We start from the raw sequence: 14,817 nt of genomic DNA on the forward strand, positions 1-14,817 counted from the left end.
AATCTGATTTACACTTTCAAGTCCAGTATTAGCCACACATATCATCAACTCTCAGATGGATTCTCGCGAGTCTTCGGATGACCAGCAGTCCATCAAAACATCACTATACTCGTGCATTAGCTTTTGTAATGCAGGCCTGGCAGTAAACACCCCTGAAACTGTAGATTCTAGTGCCAACAGGCATGTCAACAACGGCTTGATAGATGGAATCCAAACAGGCTGAGCATTTGGATTTGAGCCACCTGTTCGCGTTTGCTTCTTTGCGGGCTGCTTTGATAAGTTGTAATCAATCGTATGCTCAATGCCTTTGACTAGAGCCATCACGACGAGAGCCGTGTTCGCATGGTGTGAAACGAATTGTAGCTTTGCTTGGATGCTGTTGATGAGTTTGAATTCGCCGTTTGAGGAGACATCAACTATACGACGTGCTATGGCGAGGACGAAGGCGACCGCCGACTCTTGTAACGTATCTGCTTTGCAAAGCAATGCATGGCCAACATCCGGCCCCAGGAGATGAGCGGCATAATGTATCTGTTCAACAAGGCATAGATGACCTAGGTTCCAGAACAGCAATAAGAAGGCTGCAATTTGGGTTAGCCATTAGACTAGACATAAGAAAGATAAGTGCCCTCCACTCGCTTACCAGTAGCCAGCTTCGACTTGTTGGATAGTCTATAAAACATGACTATACACTGTTCTAGCCATGGCTGATATGTTGAATCGAAGCCTTCTGTAAGAATTATTGCAGATTCCACTCTAGTTTTGAGAATAGCACTGTCGATTTCAGGAGTAGCAGTAGCAATAAATTGTTTCAGGTGTGTCATTTGCCTCAACATATGAAATAGATCTCCAGCGGCATTCTGGCAATTGCTAGCGACACATTGTTCAAAGCTGGAAGGCTGCTGCCATTGTTCTGCAGTATCTACAGCACTTTGTTGGCTGATATCTAGAGTGATAGAAGTAAGGGGTCAGCCATGCTGGGTGTCATGCCAGAATAGACAAAAATGAGTAAGGTGCTGTTGACTTACCCCTGATCCTGATTGGCGGCTCGTCCATAAAACAAGCCCTGTCGGAGAGCATTGAAGCTATGCTGTCACGGACGATTCCATACCATCGGAATATTGCAAGCGATGAATCGAGCAGAAAACGATAGAGCGACTCGAATTTCAAGTCTTTACTGTATGATTCAACGAGTCGTTGCAATTCCGTCATCTGCAAAAGTGCAAGGTCCAGAAATCCTAGAGGAGTTCCCTCGACATCTTTTGCCGCAGGGCCCTCCGATGGGACCACTGTCATCTGGAACAGGAATACCGTGTATATATGAACGAAGGTCCGGTTATCGCTGCTGTCTAGAAGGTTTTGATAAGCATGGTGCCAAGCTGCTTTGTAGACCTGGGCGTTATTTGACTTTGGTTTCTGAAATCTTGAGTTGACTTGAGATGGACTAAAATTTAACTCCAGAGGACCACTGCGAGAATCTGAAGGTGCAAATTGGAGAGCAAATGCCTGGAGAACCGCCGTTAATGCCTTCTCGTCGCTTTCCCGGGTCTCTCGGTTGACGCAGTTTCCATACAGTGGACCAAAATTGTCTAGAAATCTCGCAACCCCAATCATGGTCACTCTACTGATCTGTGAATCAACCTGTTCCGGTAGGAAAGTGCGGTTTTGGAGGGTGTCAGGTAGATAGTTGCAATTCGATCTTCTCCATGGCGGAAGATAGTTCCTTTTTGAATTGGGAATGTTCACAGGTATGCCAGTCCCTGGATTTTGTGTTTCAGCATCCGCTGGGGTCATGGGCTGCCCAAGATCCTCTGGTTCAAAAGTGTACTTGTACGGTCCGGCGAATAGATTGCAATTGTAGTCCAGATACCTTGTCGTAATGCCCGACATCATCGAGTTATATACGTCTCCGAGGCTGGTATTGAGTATTTGTGATGCAACACTGGAATTTAGTAAGTGTATAGGACTGCCCTTCCACAAAGCCATGGAGCTATCTGCATCCCGCTGATGGACATATTGTGGTGAGATTGTGTCAGAGCTCGTTGCATTTGTGTCAGCATCATTCATGTCTGTGACATTGCTCGTTCCTTCATCATCAGGATTATCCCGTATAAGGTGAGCCCATTCTGCCATTATGTGATTCAACATCATATTATCATGCCCGAAGCCTTCAACCCTGGGTTGGCTTGTGGCTTGGATCCCACTCAGAAGAACTTCAAGTCCGGCACTTCCAGATTGAGAATAACCAGAAGTTTCCTTGTTCGGGTCTGAGCCGCATGATGTTAGTCCATGCGGTGAAGAATCATCATGGCAAGAGTCGACCGTGCTTCTACTGCGGTTCATGGGGCGCTTTCCCTTTTGTGCCCGTGCTTGTTGCGACGCTGCGAAGTTGAAGGTACACTGTTGTCCCGAGCGAAGACAGCTCAGACACACACGCACACCATCCACTGTCGCAGAGGACGTTGAATTGAGGGAGCATTTTCGCTTCGACTGTCGGCACCGGTCACACGAAGAGTTTTGTCGACGCACCGAGCTAGACTGCATTACTTAGACAAGTACCTGTGCCAGTAATGCCAACTATGTGGCAGAGATGTCGCCCTGAGGTACTAAGTGCTGAGTGTTCGGAAATGCTGCATCCCGTGATTTCCTTTGTCAAGTCGCTCGAAGTGTTACTAGAGATGTACAGTAATTGAAGTACAGTCAGTCTTGAGCTATTCTTGATAGGTTTTAGAGCCTTCTAACGTCATCGGAGAGAGGAAGGCCTAACGAAAAGCTCAGCGAAGTGAGGCGCGGCTCCGAAGACTTCGCTGAAAGCTTGGCATTATAAAGTTCTAGTACCCCTCAAGTACTAAGTACCTAGGTACTGAGTACTCAGTATCTATCTAGGTAGGTACGGACTACTCTCTTCTCTAAACACGCCTTGGGAACTTATATACTGACATACTAGGCCTCCCCCTAGAGTACATACTAGTATCGATTTGGGTACTACTTACTATTTTACGTATCCAAGTCGTTTCCGATTCACTTCAGGAGCGCATTATAGAATTGGCTAGCACGACTCCGAGGCGTTTCTGACGCGCTTTTAAGGCAGTATCACGTTCTGCTTACTCCCAAAGTAATAATACAACTTGTTAATAGCTTAGAACTTCTACCTATAGAGATATAAACGATAGTATATGTATATACCATTGAGTAAGTACTAGTGGAGTGGATGTAGATACCTAGTATACCAGATTTCCTGAAACTCGATTTTCGAGACAACTTGATTACTTATACTAGAAATTAAGCAATGTAGTTACATAGAAGAGCTAAGGCTTTAATAGGTATTAATTTACTTATAGAACTTTAATTAAATCTATTAATACTTATTACTTACTTAGTATTACTATAGTAGTTAAAGTAATAATCTTAAGCAAATAGAATATTATAATCAAATCTAAGCCGAAAAAGTTAAGGAAGTACTTAAAGAGTTTTAAAGGAATACTAAGTATATATAAGTTTAGTAACTTTGTTCTATACAGTATAAATTAGACTTTAGTCTAGAACTACTAGATGAGGTATAAAGTCTTACTAATTACTATTAGAGGTGCCTTAGTACTTAGGCTACTAAGAATTATATTTTAAGTACCTACTTAGGAGAGAACACTTTTGTACTAAGCAACTTTAGAAGAAGACTAGATATAGTGCTAATGTTATATTCTTAGAAGCTTCTAGAGAATAAATATATTTAATTTAAGTATCTACCTAAAGAAATAAATACCTATATTAAGTATATAATACTGAGTATTTATTAGAATTATATATACGATTCTTAAATTGCAGGCGAGATATAGACTATTAATACTTAAACTAGTAATCCTTTACTTTATTTATTCTATAGGTACTCATATATCTATATATTAATTCTATATACCACTTGTATTTATTAGTGAAGAAATATTAGGAGGTAATAGCTTAGTATTTTGAGTTCTGTGAATCTGTGTCGTATATATTGAACGTTGCAGTTAAATTACTGGACTAGGTGTAGAGCCTTGGCTTACTTCAATACGAATACGAGGTTCGGGCTGCGTCCGAGGCTGTCTCATTAAGTGTGAACTTGGCTAGAATAGATCTCTAGTAGGTTTTGCAGCCACCTTAGAGGCAATTGCAGCTTGACCGTCGTTAGTCACATAAGGTCTAAATTCTCAATTAGCTTCGAATACAGCAAGTACTAAGTACTTACCTACTTCATCGATTGCAGAGAAAGATCGAGCCTAGTCTCGTATTGAGTATAGACTTGCTGGTTAGAGAAACTTCCAGTGAAAGGGTTCTCAAGATACTCAGTACTAGTATTTTGAGTGATTGGGATGCACTACTAAGCATACGAAAGATTAAGAGTAGTACTTAGTACTCCTCAGGCGCCCGCTACCTCAATTAACCGTGCACTGGCTGGGCACTTCTTGAGCGACATGAATTGGTAAGTAACTATACAAAGTAGTTAGTACCAGTAACAACGAGCGGAAGGGTCCTCAATCGTACTTGAGATATACGCTACATATGATCGCGATGTGGCAGCCATATTTATAGGCACAAAGCTTTATTTACTGAGTTCGAAGTAAGTAAGTTACTATGTACATGTACTGAGTAGTCTCTTTACCATGACTTGATATGTTAGGAGACAACTCAATACAGTGTAACGGTATACATTGCCTTAAGACTGAATTGAAAAATGCAATACTTACTTCTATTTAGTCCTTAGTAGCCCATCTTATGTCTCGAACTGAGATAGCGTATCTTAGAAGCTTTTAATGCTAAGCAGCGAGGACTAACACCCATAGAAAGCCAACTTCGTCCTTCGTCCTGCTGTATACTTCCTGCTACTTACTCACGATATCGACCCATTTTTTCCCACTCTAGCACAGCCTCTTCATTTCTTGTTTCCTTGAAGATGTCCTGAATCCAGTCATCTTTCAACATTGAATCAGGACTCCATTTCATGAGGTTGGTGGGGATTAACTTATTCGGAGATTGATTCCAGACATACAATTCAGCTTGACATGGCAAGGTGTCACCATTGCCTGAATCAATGTCGATTATGGCCTTTCTCAGGTCGAACATGCCGCCTTGAAAATCGTGGATCCGTTGTCGTTGCGAGCTGTTGATTCCAAAACAGACGAGTCCCGTTATCTCATCCCGGGGGTCATCGCTAGGCGAGAAGGCAGGCCATGGAGACCCCGTTACGGCGTGCCGTTTGTAGCCACGCAGAGTAGCTACTGCCATCGTTGAGACGATATACCCAAGAGAGATCCCACTGCTTATAGCTCGTATGGTGCTCGGAAACATCAAGGACCCCGCGAAGAAGTAAGGGGGATGATAATAAAAATCTCGCCTTACCCCAAGATACGAAGTCTGAATCTTCACTTTGTCCAATCTGTTCTCGACTGCCATGATAAAGCTTAAAGGCAGACCATCCATGCGATCAAATCCGATTCTTCGAAGAGTGTAGATCAAAGCGCCAGATCCCAGAAACACAAATTGTGGCACTTTATCTGGCGGTTTGACCTCAACTTTCCGGGCGCTTCCGACTGCGTCGCCTGCTCTCTGCGGTGACCCGTTTTCTTGCCCGAAAGCTGATCGTTGCAATAATCCTGGCGAGGAACCAGTAGATCTTTGGGTTTCAGAGTACTTGCTTATGCCTGAGAAATTCCACCCGCCTGGCAAATCGTCTTGTTGCTCATCAGCTGGTTCTTGCCAAAGTCCAGTCGTGCTGTGTTTCTGAATTACCGCCCGCTTGGGCATGACCGCAAGCAGCTCTTTCGCATAAGCTGCAGCAGTAGCCGCAGCATAGCCTTGCCAGACATCGTTCTTGTGGGTGTCGGAATAGTCGCAGATCCCTCGAATTACAAGACATGGGAAAGAGTCCATGAGACCAGCGGCCTCCATTTCGAAACACAAAACCCCTTCAGCGTCGGCTAATTGATCGCGCACCGTAGCATCTTTCATCAATCTGTCAGCTGAAGCGACGAGACCATAGTGGATGCGAATCGTGTCTGTCTGATCTGCCAACAAGTCCTGAGTACGAGAGAGTCTGGGAACGACGTTATCGCTAATAGGGGAGCAACAGTGTACACAAAGATGAGAATCGGCTTCATGTAGATAGGACGTCTTGAACAGAATATCCATCTCGGGCGAAGGCCGAGAATAATCCTTCTTCAATCGAGGGTTTCGTTGTATCATCTGCAATATTGTTTCCTGAATTCGATTCCCACGACGATAATGAATGGTATCAAGCTTTTGAACTGCTGTTAGCAAGACTCGGGGCGGAGCATTCAGATGGCCAAATGGAACGAATTCTTTATTCTGAATGGTTTTCCCGAATTCATAATGGATCACCCCTCCGGTCCTTCCACTTGGCGTGGAGACAACAACATCACCCAGTCGAATATCACGATCCTTATTTATGAGTGGTGCTCCTCCTCCGATGCCGACCATGAGTCCAAAAGTTATGTGTGGGAAACTGTGTCGTAGATCTTGAGCCGCTGTGGCCGCGGAGGTCAAGCCGTATCTTCCTTTGGGTAAGCATGCAATAACGACGTTGAAATCACCCATCCGACCGCATGTATATATATTATTATCATCGGTTGAACGAAGATCTGGAGCGCCATATTCCTCGTCCAGGAGCTCGCATGCGACGATATATTCAATTCTGACCGCGCAAACCCATCCAACTTGGTAAGATTCTGCATTCGGAATCTTCAGGTCCATATAGAGGGGATCTTATTCAGTCCGACAGGCTGAAAGGGAATAGCTGTGTGGCGGGTCGATACATTCGAGTAATTCTCAGGGGTGGAGATGACTGAGATACTTGTGGATCATGGACACAGAGACGGCTCGCGGTTAGGATCGAGAATTGCTGAGTACTAAGGTGTACTGCATGCCGCTAGTAACCTCGTTCAAGGCTGGCCATTCATCGAAGATGTAGGCGATCGAACAAGATGCCATGGCCTTGACATCGGTGAATTGGTCGCAAAGGAGCCTCTCTGGGAGGAATTGGCAGGTACTCCCCGCACCCTTCAGCAGCCTTGCGGACGAGGCTATCTGTCACGTGAGAACTAGTAATCACTTACTCGAATCTGGTGAGGTATATGAAAAAGCGTCGTCAATGAGCTATGCTCCTTATGTCGTCAAGAAGAAGAAGAGGAACTAGACTGCTATGGCGAGGTTCAGCATATGCTTTGATCCATGAATTTTCATTAAAATTACAGAGTAATGTGGCACAACCCATTACAATCAAGGCATTAAGTTGCGCTGGAGCGCAGGCTGTTTGGGTGGGTATCGTAAAATTTGAGCTGTTGCAATCGCTCCAGCGTCAAGATCTTGTCTCAGCAAGACCCGAGCCTGGGCAGGAGTATTTATCGAAGAACCGAATGTCTTCAATAGTAACATCATCACGGCATCATCTCTTGATAGCTGGGGCCATTCCAGGAACATTGCTGTATCTTTCGTCCCGCTCAGTCTTGAAGAGGACCTGGCACCAAAATTCCTTTGCGTCCGCATCCCACCACGTCCAATACCGACCTTCTCGTCGATCAACCTCGCGACTTTGTAGTTTGAAAGCACACGTCTCATAAGGCTCTGCGGCCACCAACAGGTACTGGTAGTCTCTGTCGGGAGGGTCTTCAATCTTTTGCTCAAACGCGCTCATGAATCGGACTCTGGGTTCCACGCCAGGAGAAATTTCTGGGTATAGGAGTTGAAACAGTAACCCAACCTGTCGTGTCAGAGGATCCCGAATCTTTGTGATTTTGTATCCAGGGCGGCCAATCTTGACCATGTTCTTGCGCACTTGCACACCCATCATACCCGCACCTAGCATCTGTCCATCTTTCTGTAACTCCTTTTGTTCCCGCGCTGCCCGTCTTGCAAGGTTTGTCTGATGTTTTCTTCCTTGGGTATGAGCGAGGTAGGAGCCGTCATTTTGGTGAACCGTGAGACACAGACGACATTCGAAGGAGCCGACGTGGTTTTTGAAAAAGTAGGGATCCTTGTCGAGGTCGATTGTTTCAAGAGCAAGTTTTCGTAGTCGTTCTCGACGGTCTGCATTGGTAGCGGAATGAGAGGCAACACCACCACCGCCAAACTTGGATCCTGCCCGATTTTGGTAGTCCATCTCTTAATGTATAAAAAACTGAAGAGGTTCGATATGTGCACAAACAGCACTTGAAGTGTTCGGGAATTTGAACGTCAAACGTGTTTCATTGGAGTGAGTGAAAGATTGAAGATTGAAGATTGGACAAAGTTGAAGATATTACCCAGGTACCTACTCGTAGGTGCAGTCTGCGGTTTCGCTAACGATACCAAAAATACCACAAATTTTTGAAAAAACAAAAACAATCAACAGCCAGGATTCCCAAGTCGTCACCGACCTTAGTACTAACTGACCGGCATGTGGCTTAAGTACGGCTGAGCGAACGGGAAGCCCTGTTCTCCACATCCTATGGTCGATTGTGGAAGTAATTGGATAAAGTCAGACTTATATATCTATGTAAATTCGTAATTGTTGTATCGACCTGGATCCGTTCCTACCTCAAGCAATAACCATGAAGGCAGCTTTCTCGTCTTCGCACTCTACTAAGGTAGGTACCTTACATGACAGAAGACTTGTCTTGGAACCGAACAATCCTTGTCAAACATGTCAGAGGCATTCTATACCTCATCTTCGCAAGGTGGATTCTCAGCAACCTCGCCGCCGTCCACTTCTCCCACCTCATCAGCACCACCTCCACCACCGCCGAAACCTATATCTCAAAGTGCTGATCCAAGCCGGAGTGGCACGCCTATTCACTCTTTCGTTGCCAGCTCCGTTGCAGCTCCTGGTACTTCCTTTCAATCTCCTGGCCCAGCAGCCACAAATTCACCCCGACCTCAGCCACCACTGCCCATCTCGACACCTTCAACACCAACACCCCAGGCTGCATATCAATCTCGACAGTACACACCGATACCACCTCCGACGCTCCAAGATCGGTGGATACCACCCCAGATAGCCGATAAACCCATTAATGAGCTACAGACACTGGTAAACAATCAGACACTTCTTGCATCTTTGGCATCTACACATCCATCCTATGCCTCTTCACTTGTTCCTTTACAAGACGCAATTCAAGCCAATGTACAGACATCTCAGCAAATATCTCAGTTAGAGGCTCAGCTGCGAAAACTCAGAGATGAGACAGCCCAGCTTTTGTTGAATCACACATCCCTGCAGAATCAGTGGAGGAGGAAACAGAGTGAGATGGATGATGCACTATCGCCATGGGGACCACGACAAATGTACCAGCGGCTACTTTCGGGCATCACTGAGCAGGAGTCTGTGCTTAAAGCCATGCAGGAGAGTTTTCTAGAGGGTTCCAATTCCGATGATGGCTATTACGGAAGTGCTGATGGAAAGGCCAGTGAAAAGGAGGTTACAGAATGGGTCAGGAGGATTAGGGAAGGCGCTACGACTTTAGAGAAGAGGAGGGAAATGAGAGCAAGGTGGGATGAAGGAAGAGTCGGTGGTTGGAGATGATATAATGATCGTGATGACTTTGTATGAATATAGATGATAAACGAACACACTGTAGAGATGTATCACATGCAAGCCTTAGATATCGAGAATTTGTCTCGCAGCATACTTGAGGGCCCAAAACTTCAGGCCTTCATATGAAACAGCCTTGTTCTGCGGGGTTGAATTGAATCTCACTTTCAGCTCTTAATTCCACTGTACCTCAATTTTTCATAGACGAGACGAGATAACCTCTCCATACTTTGGTATCAAACGTAGACCTCAAAGTCGCCATGGAAGGCGCATCAAGCGTTTCTAAGCACCCATCACTGAAGCCAGCACTACACCTACGAGTGGCCATTGGCAATGCAACACAAGTCGGCAGTTTGTCACGAGGAACGCCTCTGACAGTTGTGCCGCTGATCTCGGCATCACTGGACTCAGAACCCGGGTTTCCCATATCAATCCATGCCAGAAATCGTGGTCATGGTGGGGTCGACTACGTGCGCAACGACCCAGATGGGAAACGAATGAGACTGACGAGTGATTTGGTCGTTGGGTAGGTATGGATCCCTTCGCAAGGCTACAAAGTCACCCATGAGGCGTTGTTTACTAATGGAGTCCAAAGAGAGGGGGTTGAGGGTAACAGAGAGGTTGGATTTTATGTGGATTGTCCTCTACAATTCGTCGTGGCTGACTCTCATACAAGACTATTCATATTCACTACACCGGCATAGTGGACATCAACAATGAAATGCGACGCATACTCAGTCGTAGTCCTGATGCCAAATCCACCGAATTTGGGAGTTCATGTAAGTCCTTCCTGTTCCAATGATTCAGATGAATCGTCGTTAATCAGAGCTAGTTATACATGTGACTTTTGAAACTGGAGTACCAAGATTCAAGCTGCTGGAGCAAGCCATATTTGTAGGAAGTGGCAGATTCACACTTGACAGCGGCGGTCTGGGCGCTGAGTATCGTATAAGCCAGGTGTGTCAGGCCCCTGTCACTGTTGCTGAGCCTTCAGCCCAAGTGGGAACGGCCGATGAGATCGGAACGACTTCTGCGTAAGATTATAAGGACTGGCACCAACGCCAGGATCGGGTATGTTGGGAGCAGGAAATGTCGCGGCCGAAAAGTTCAATAAAACCCGCTGTACCTTTGAATGCCGTGAGAGTTTTCATCAAGCTAGTAATGGTGTCCTTTCGTCGTGACCATGTGCAAGCGTATCAGCATTCACATGCTGCTCTGCCTCGGTTTGACACCCAGCCTCGTGGCGTTTTCTTGTCCACCAAGGAGTCGAAAATCTGACCCTCCACCAGCCATCCTTTCGCCCTCTCCATTTCCTCCCAGCCCAAACCCCAAACTTGATCCCAAGATAAATAAGCAAACCACTGACCAACGTGGCAAGCACGGCGACAACGACACTGATGAAAGTCATGCTTGAACACCGGCAACTAAAGGGGCGAGCTCTCATTTCCCATCTCTCTCGCCAAGCTGACGGACAGATATCAGCTGACTTTAGAGGCGATAGGATCCCGAATGGATATCCGTAAATCGTGTTGGGTACACAAGCTTGAGAGACTGCACACCAAGAGCATGGGTACTGGCTTGCAGGAGAAAGACAGCTCGGACAATCTTGCTTGATCCAACAGTGGAAGAATATGTCCAGGTCGTCTCCTGGTTGGCTTGTAGAAAGGTTGGCGGTCTCTAGATGGGCGAGAATGTTTGGGGGAAGGAACGAAGTATCGAGGTCCATTTTCATCTATTCGTCCGCATCAACAGCGCAAGAATGTGGCGACACCAGACAAGTACAGTAGCGGTTGATGTTCCAATAAGAACTTTGACCTACGAAAAGCCAGGGGTTCTCTGTCAGAGCATTAAAACAAGCGAGGTTGGGCTGGGCTTCAATCCGGCTAAGCTCAGACGGTGGCCTTGCTGGCTTGGTCCAATATCATCGACAATTCTTTGAAAGAAGCAGGGTACACGTTTGACTGGTGTAATCACCGAAATCATGGCCAACGTTTGTAATTGTAGAGACAAGATTTCTCATTCTTTGACAAGACCCCTGCTTGTCACCCAGCTCCTGCACAATGAACTTTGATTAGCTAACACAATAACACCTAAGACAAAGCCGAAGATCTGCCGGTATGCGTCCATTGTGTTGTTCCGACTTCATCTCAACTCATCTCCTCTCATTTCGTTCGATTTTCTACGGCAGCCACGTCTGCGGCCTCCGAAACCTGGAACAGACAAGGTTCTTTATGTCTTCAGTCGGAAGAAGCAATGTGTCGCAATAGGGCCGATGTTTGCCAGGACAGATCTTCCAGCTTGGCTGCTGACCGTCCCATGCATTCCTGGCATGACTACCAGACAACAACGCGCTTATGCCATGGTTCAGATTTTCAGTCTGAAAGGTCACCTGCACATACTGGCCGGTGGGAGCTTTGAGTGCTTGGAATAGTGTGCCAAAGTGAATTGTCTTCCCGTGCGAGGAAAGGAGATCAGAAAGAAGGGCATATGGTCTCCCATTTCTTTGACGGCGCTATACAATGGCTTTCCGATGGAGAGCCTTGTATGAATACCGTCGTGTTTGAAAGTCCAGGAGAGATCTTGGATCTGGCTTCCAAAAACGGCGCCATGTGGTTGAATCGTGGTCAGTATAAGGAATAGCCCAGAGTCCGACAATCTCTCCATGCACCCAGGATATGTGACACTTATATAGGTCCACAAGGGTATCTCCAAGGCTTTCATTGAAATCAGAGGTGAGAACACTGAGCATTTTACTTACTGAGTGTTGCCTAGCTTTTCATCAGAACACCAATCTAGCTTGGGACGGGTGTTATATAAGTATATGACCGATGTCCGTCTGTGATGGCAAAAGGAAGATAGATTCCTTCAATATCTGGGCAACCATCTTAGGTCACTGATGATCTCAATGGGTACCAAGCTCAAGGATGTAGGGATTCACCGTTTGCGGCGCGATATTCAGCCTTGTCACCAGCGAGGCTATAGTCACAGCGACCACTACGGAGGAAGCCAACTTAAAGCCACCATGAGGCTGCATTCACTGCCAGGACTGTCTCAAGCGACGACACGCTCCTTCACAGCAACACTATCTGGATAAACCATTTCCTATCACATTCAAGGCTGAAATTGGTTTGACATCAACGGATTTCTTCGCTCTTCAACACACTTTGCTTTCCTCCACTTGCCAAATCCTATCTCGAAGAACCTCATCGCTCAAGACTCTCAAAACTTCTTGAACAATTCCATCCTTTTTGGTAGACTAGTCTACATCATCTTCTCTCTCCTGAACCTCCTGTACTGCCCTATTTTCCCACAATCTTCTCATCATATTTGATCATCATGTTCGGCTTCCATCACGTCCTCACGACCCTGACCGCGCTCTGGGCCGTTCTCTCCTCCAGCACAGATGACGCTGTCATATATTACCGCGACTATGTTGCCCCTTACCTTTTCGAACCTCTTGCCCTTGCTGGACCATCGCCTCCTCCAGCATCAGTCACATACCCCTTTCTGAACAATGATGAATTCGCCCGCAATCAAGTCGTGACAATGGCAATGCCTTCAAGAACACAGATGACCACCTCGCTGCCACAATTCTATCGCTCACCTCCACAGTCTGGTCACCTTACCACACACTTCCGACTCTCCCCTTGAACACCTTTGTGGTGATACAGCCCTCGAAGAGCACGCCACTGTCGATTCTCGAGAACAGTGTCCAGATTGTAGCACAGCTCATGATCCTTGCTCTGATGTGCTTTGCACTTCTACTCATCCTCGACCTCTCATACCAGTTGATCAAACCAATTCTCGCTCTTGCCAGATCCGTCTGCTCAACAATCCCCGCCCTCTTTCAATGGATCTGGTCCGCAATCATGGGTATTGCTAAATGGGTTTTGAAAACAACAACCAACCTTCGGTTCTTGAACTTACTGAAAGATTGCCTTTCAACTTCGTGTAACAGCACACAATCCCTTTTCATCAGTCTGTCTCAATCCCAAAGGTATGGCTCCCTGTGTATTATGTGTCGCGCCCTTTCCCAACTCTTCCTGAACCTCGGACACTTCGTTGTCACGGGCATCCGAAAGATTCACTGGCACAACATGACTGTCACAGCCTATCGTTCCATATCATCTATGGTGCAATGGATCCTACGTCCAGTTCCCTCTGCTATTGATTGGCTTCTCATCAGCACATCCCGATCCGTGCTGTTCTCCATTGCTGCCGTGTGGTCATTTGTCAAATCAATTGCAGCACACTGGCGGGAATTCCTCTCGTCTCAATATATTTCCACAGCAACAAAACTGTGGAGCAAAATCATCGTTCGAGTGTTCCAGGTGTTCTCCGGCATCAAGGTGGTAGAAAGCCTTAATGACCAAATAAGGGAGCTCAAAGAGAAGATTGCCATGAACAAAGCCCAATTGGAACAGAAGGACAACATCATCACTGCCAACAACAAGCAGCATGCTGATGATATGGCAAAGGAACAAGAACGATCTCGTGATGAACGCGTCAAACTTCTCCAAGTCCAGTGGGCCCAAGGGGCAGAGCTTGAAAAGACAGACGAATACCATGCCCGTGCAGAATATTGTGAACAGCGGGTACAAAAACTGCAAAAGAAGACTTTCGAGCAACGGTCTGAGGCCGACAAGCGAGATGAAGTTGCTCAGCGGAGAATACAGAAGCTGGCAAGTCAGCTTGAGCAAACAAAGACCGCCCTTGCTACCTCAGGACAGGCAAACCAAGGAATGCAGGATTGCATACAAAAGCTTAGTTCAGACGCCAAAAAGTCCGATATCAAGATCCAGACCCTCATTGCAAACAATGCTCGACTCAGCTCAAATGTCCTGGAGCTCGGTGCCGAAAACGCACGTCTGAAACAAAGTCTCCAAAGCGCCTCTGAACAGAATGAGCACCTCAGTTCTGCCAATGCACTTCTCAGAAATGAGAGAGATGTCGCTGTGGAGAACTGGGAGATCATCGCCAGGCAGAAAAAAAATGCTGGAACTGGAGCTCAATGAAGGTCGATTCATTGAAATCACTGGTGATGATGAGATGGACGGTGTGGTCAAAACTGGGCTGTTAACGCCACCACAACAGTCGCCTCAACTACCTGAGTATAGCGATTGTATGGAGGTCGAAATGGAGCGAGAGAAGCCAGGTCGAGTTGAAGCATGGAATCAACTCATTCCTGGACTTGGAATGATTGCTGACCAAGAACCCCCTCGTGGGAGAACAAGTTCGAACTTTGGCAGTTGGGCACC

General features: G+C 46.3%; 7 protein-coding genes across 7 annotated transcripts; 4 read left to right on the top strand and 3 right to left on the bottom strand.

The window, feature by feature from the left end:
* Window positions 1–51: 51 nt before the first annotated feature.
* On the bottom strand, window positions 52–2,133 carry LTR84_010304 (uncharacterized protein; the record flags this gene model as incomplete). Its single annotated transcript, XM_064853841.1, has 3 exons — window positions 52–581; window positions 644–946; window positions 1,029–2,133. 3 exons carry the CDS (start codon window positions 2,131–2,133, stop codon window positions 52–54), a joined length of 1,938 nt encoding a protein of 645 aa, XP_064700576.1.
* Window positions 2,134–4,860: 2,727 nt separating this feature from the next.
* Window positions 4,861–6,744, bottom strand: LTR84_010305 (uncharacterized protein; the record flags this gene model as incomplete). Its single annotated transcript, XM_064853842.1, has 1 exon — window positions 4,861–6,744. The coding sequence occupies one exon, from the start codon at window positions 6,742–6,744 to the stop codon at window positions 4,861–4,863; it is 1,884 nt and encodes a 627-aa protein (XP_064700577.1).
* Window positions 6,745–7,435: 691 nt separating this feature from the next.
* SF3A2 (Splicing factor 3A subunit 2) lies at window positions 7,436–8,149 on the bottom strand (the record flags this gene model as incomplete). Its single annotated transcript, XM_064853843.1, has 1 exon — window positions 7,436–8,149. One exon carries the CDS (start codon window positions 8,147–8,149, stop codon window positions 7,436–7,438), a length of 714 nt encoding a protein of 237 aa, XP_064700578.1.
* Window positions 8,150–8,671: 522 nt separating this feature from the next.
* Window positions 8,672–9,550, top strand: LTR84_010307 (uncharacterized protein; the record flags this gene model as incomplete). The annotated part of the gene is made up of 1 exon (XM_064853844.1): window positions 8,672–9,550. The coding sequence occupies one exon, from the start codon at window positions 8,672–8,674 to the stop codon at window positions 9,548–9,550; it is 879 nt and encodes a 292-aa protein (XP_064700579.1).
* Window positions 9,551–9,819: 269 nt separating this feature from the next.
* Window positions 9,820–10,597, top strand: LTR84_010308 (uncharacterized protein; the record flags this gene model as incomplete). Its single annotated transcript, XM_064853845.1, has 4 exons — window positions 9,820–10,085; window positions 10,155–10,179; window positions 10,236–10,338; window positions 10,392–10,597. The coding sequence occupies 4 exons, from the start codon at window positions 9,820–9,822 to the stop codon at window positions 10,595–10,597; spliced, it is 600 nt and encodes a 199-aa protein (XP_064700580.1).
* A 2,298-nt stretch (window positions 10,598–12,895) lies between these two features.
* Window positions 12,896–13,210, top strand: LTR84_010309 (uncharacterized protein; the record flags this gene model as incomplete). Its single annotated transcript, XM_064853846.1, has 1 exon — window positions 12,896–13,210. One exon carries the CDS (start codon window positions 12,896–12,898, stop codon window positions 13,208–13,210), a length of 315 nt encoding a protein of 104 aa, XP_064700581.1.
* Window positions 13,211–13,656: 446 nt separating this feature from the next.
* On the top strand, window positions 13,657–14,574 carry LTR84_010310 (uncharacterized protein; the record flags this gene model as incomplete). Its single annotated transcript, XM_064853847.1, has 1 exon — window positions 13,657–14,574. The coding sequence occupies one exon, from the start codon at window positions 13,657–13,659 to the stop codon at window positions 14,572–14,574; it is 918 nt and encodes a 305-aa protein (XP_064700582.1).
* Window positions 14,575–14,817: the final 243 nt, after the last annotated feature.

This window comes from Exophiala bonariae (assembly GCF_035927105.1).
Source record: "Exophiala bonariae strain CCFEE 5792 chromosome Unknown scaffold_41, whole genome shotgun sequence".
NCBI classification, from domain to species: Eukaryota; Fungi; Ascomycota; class Eurotiomycetes; order Chaetothyriales; family Herpotrichiellaceae; genus Exophiala; species Exophiala bonariae.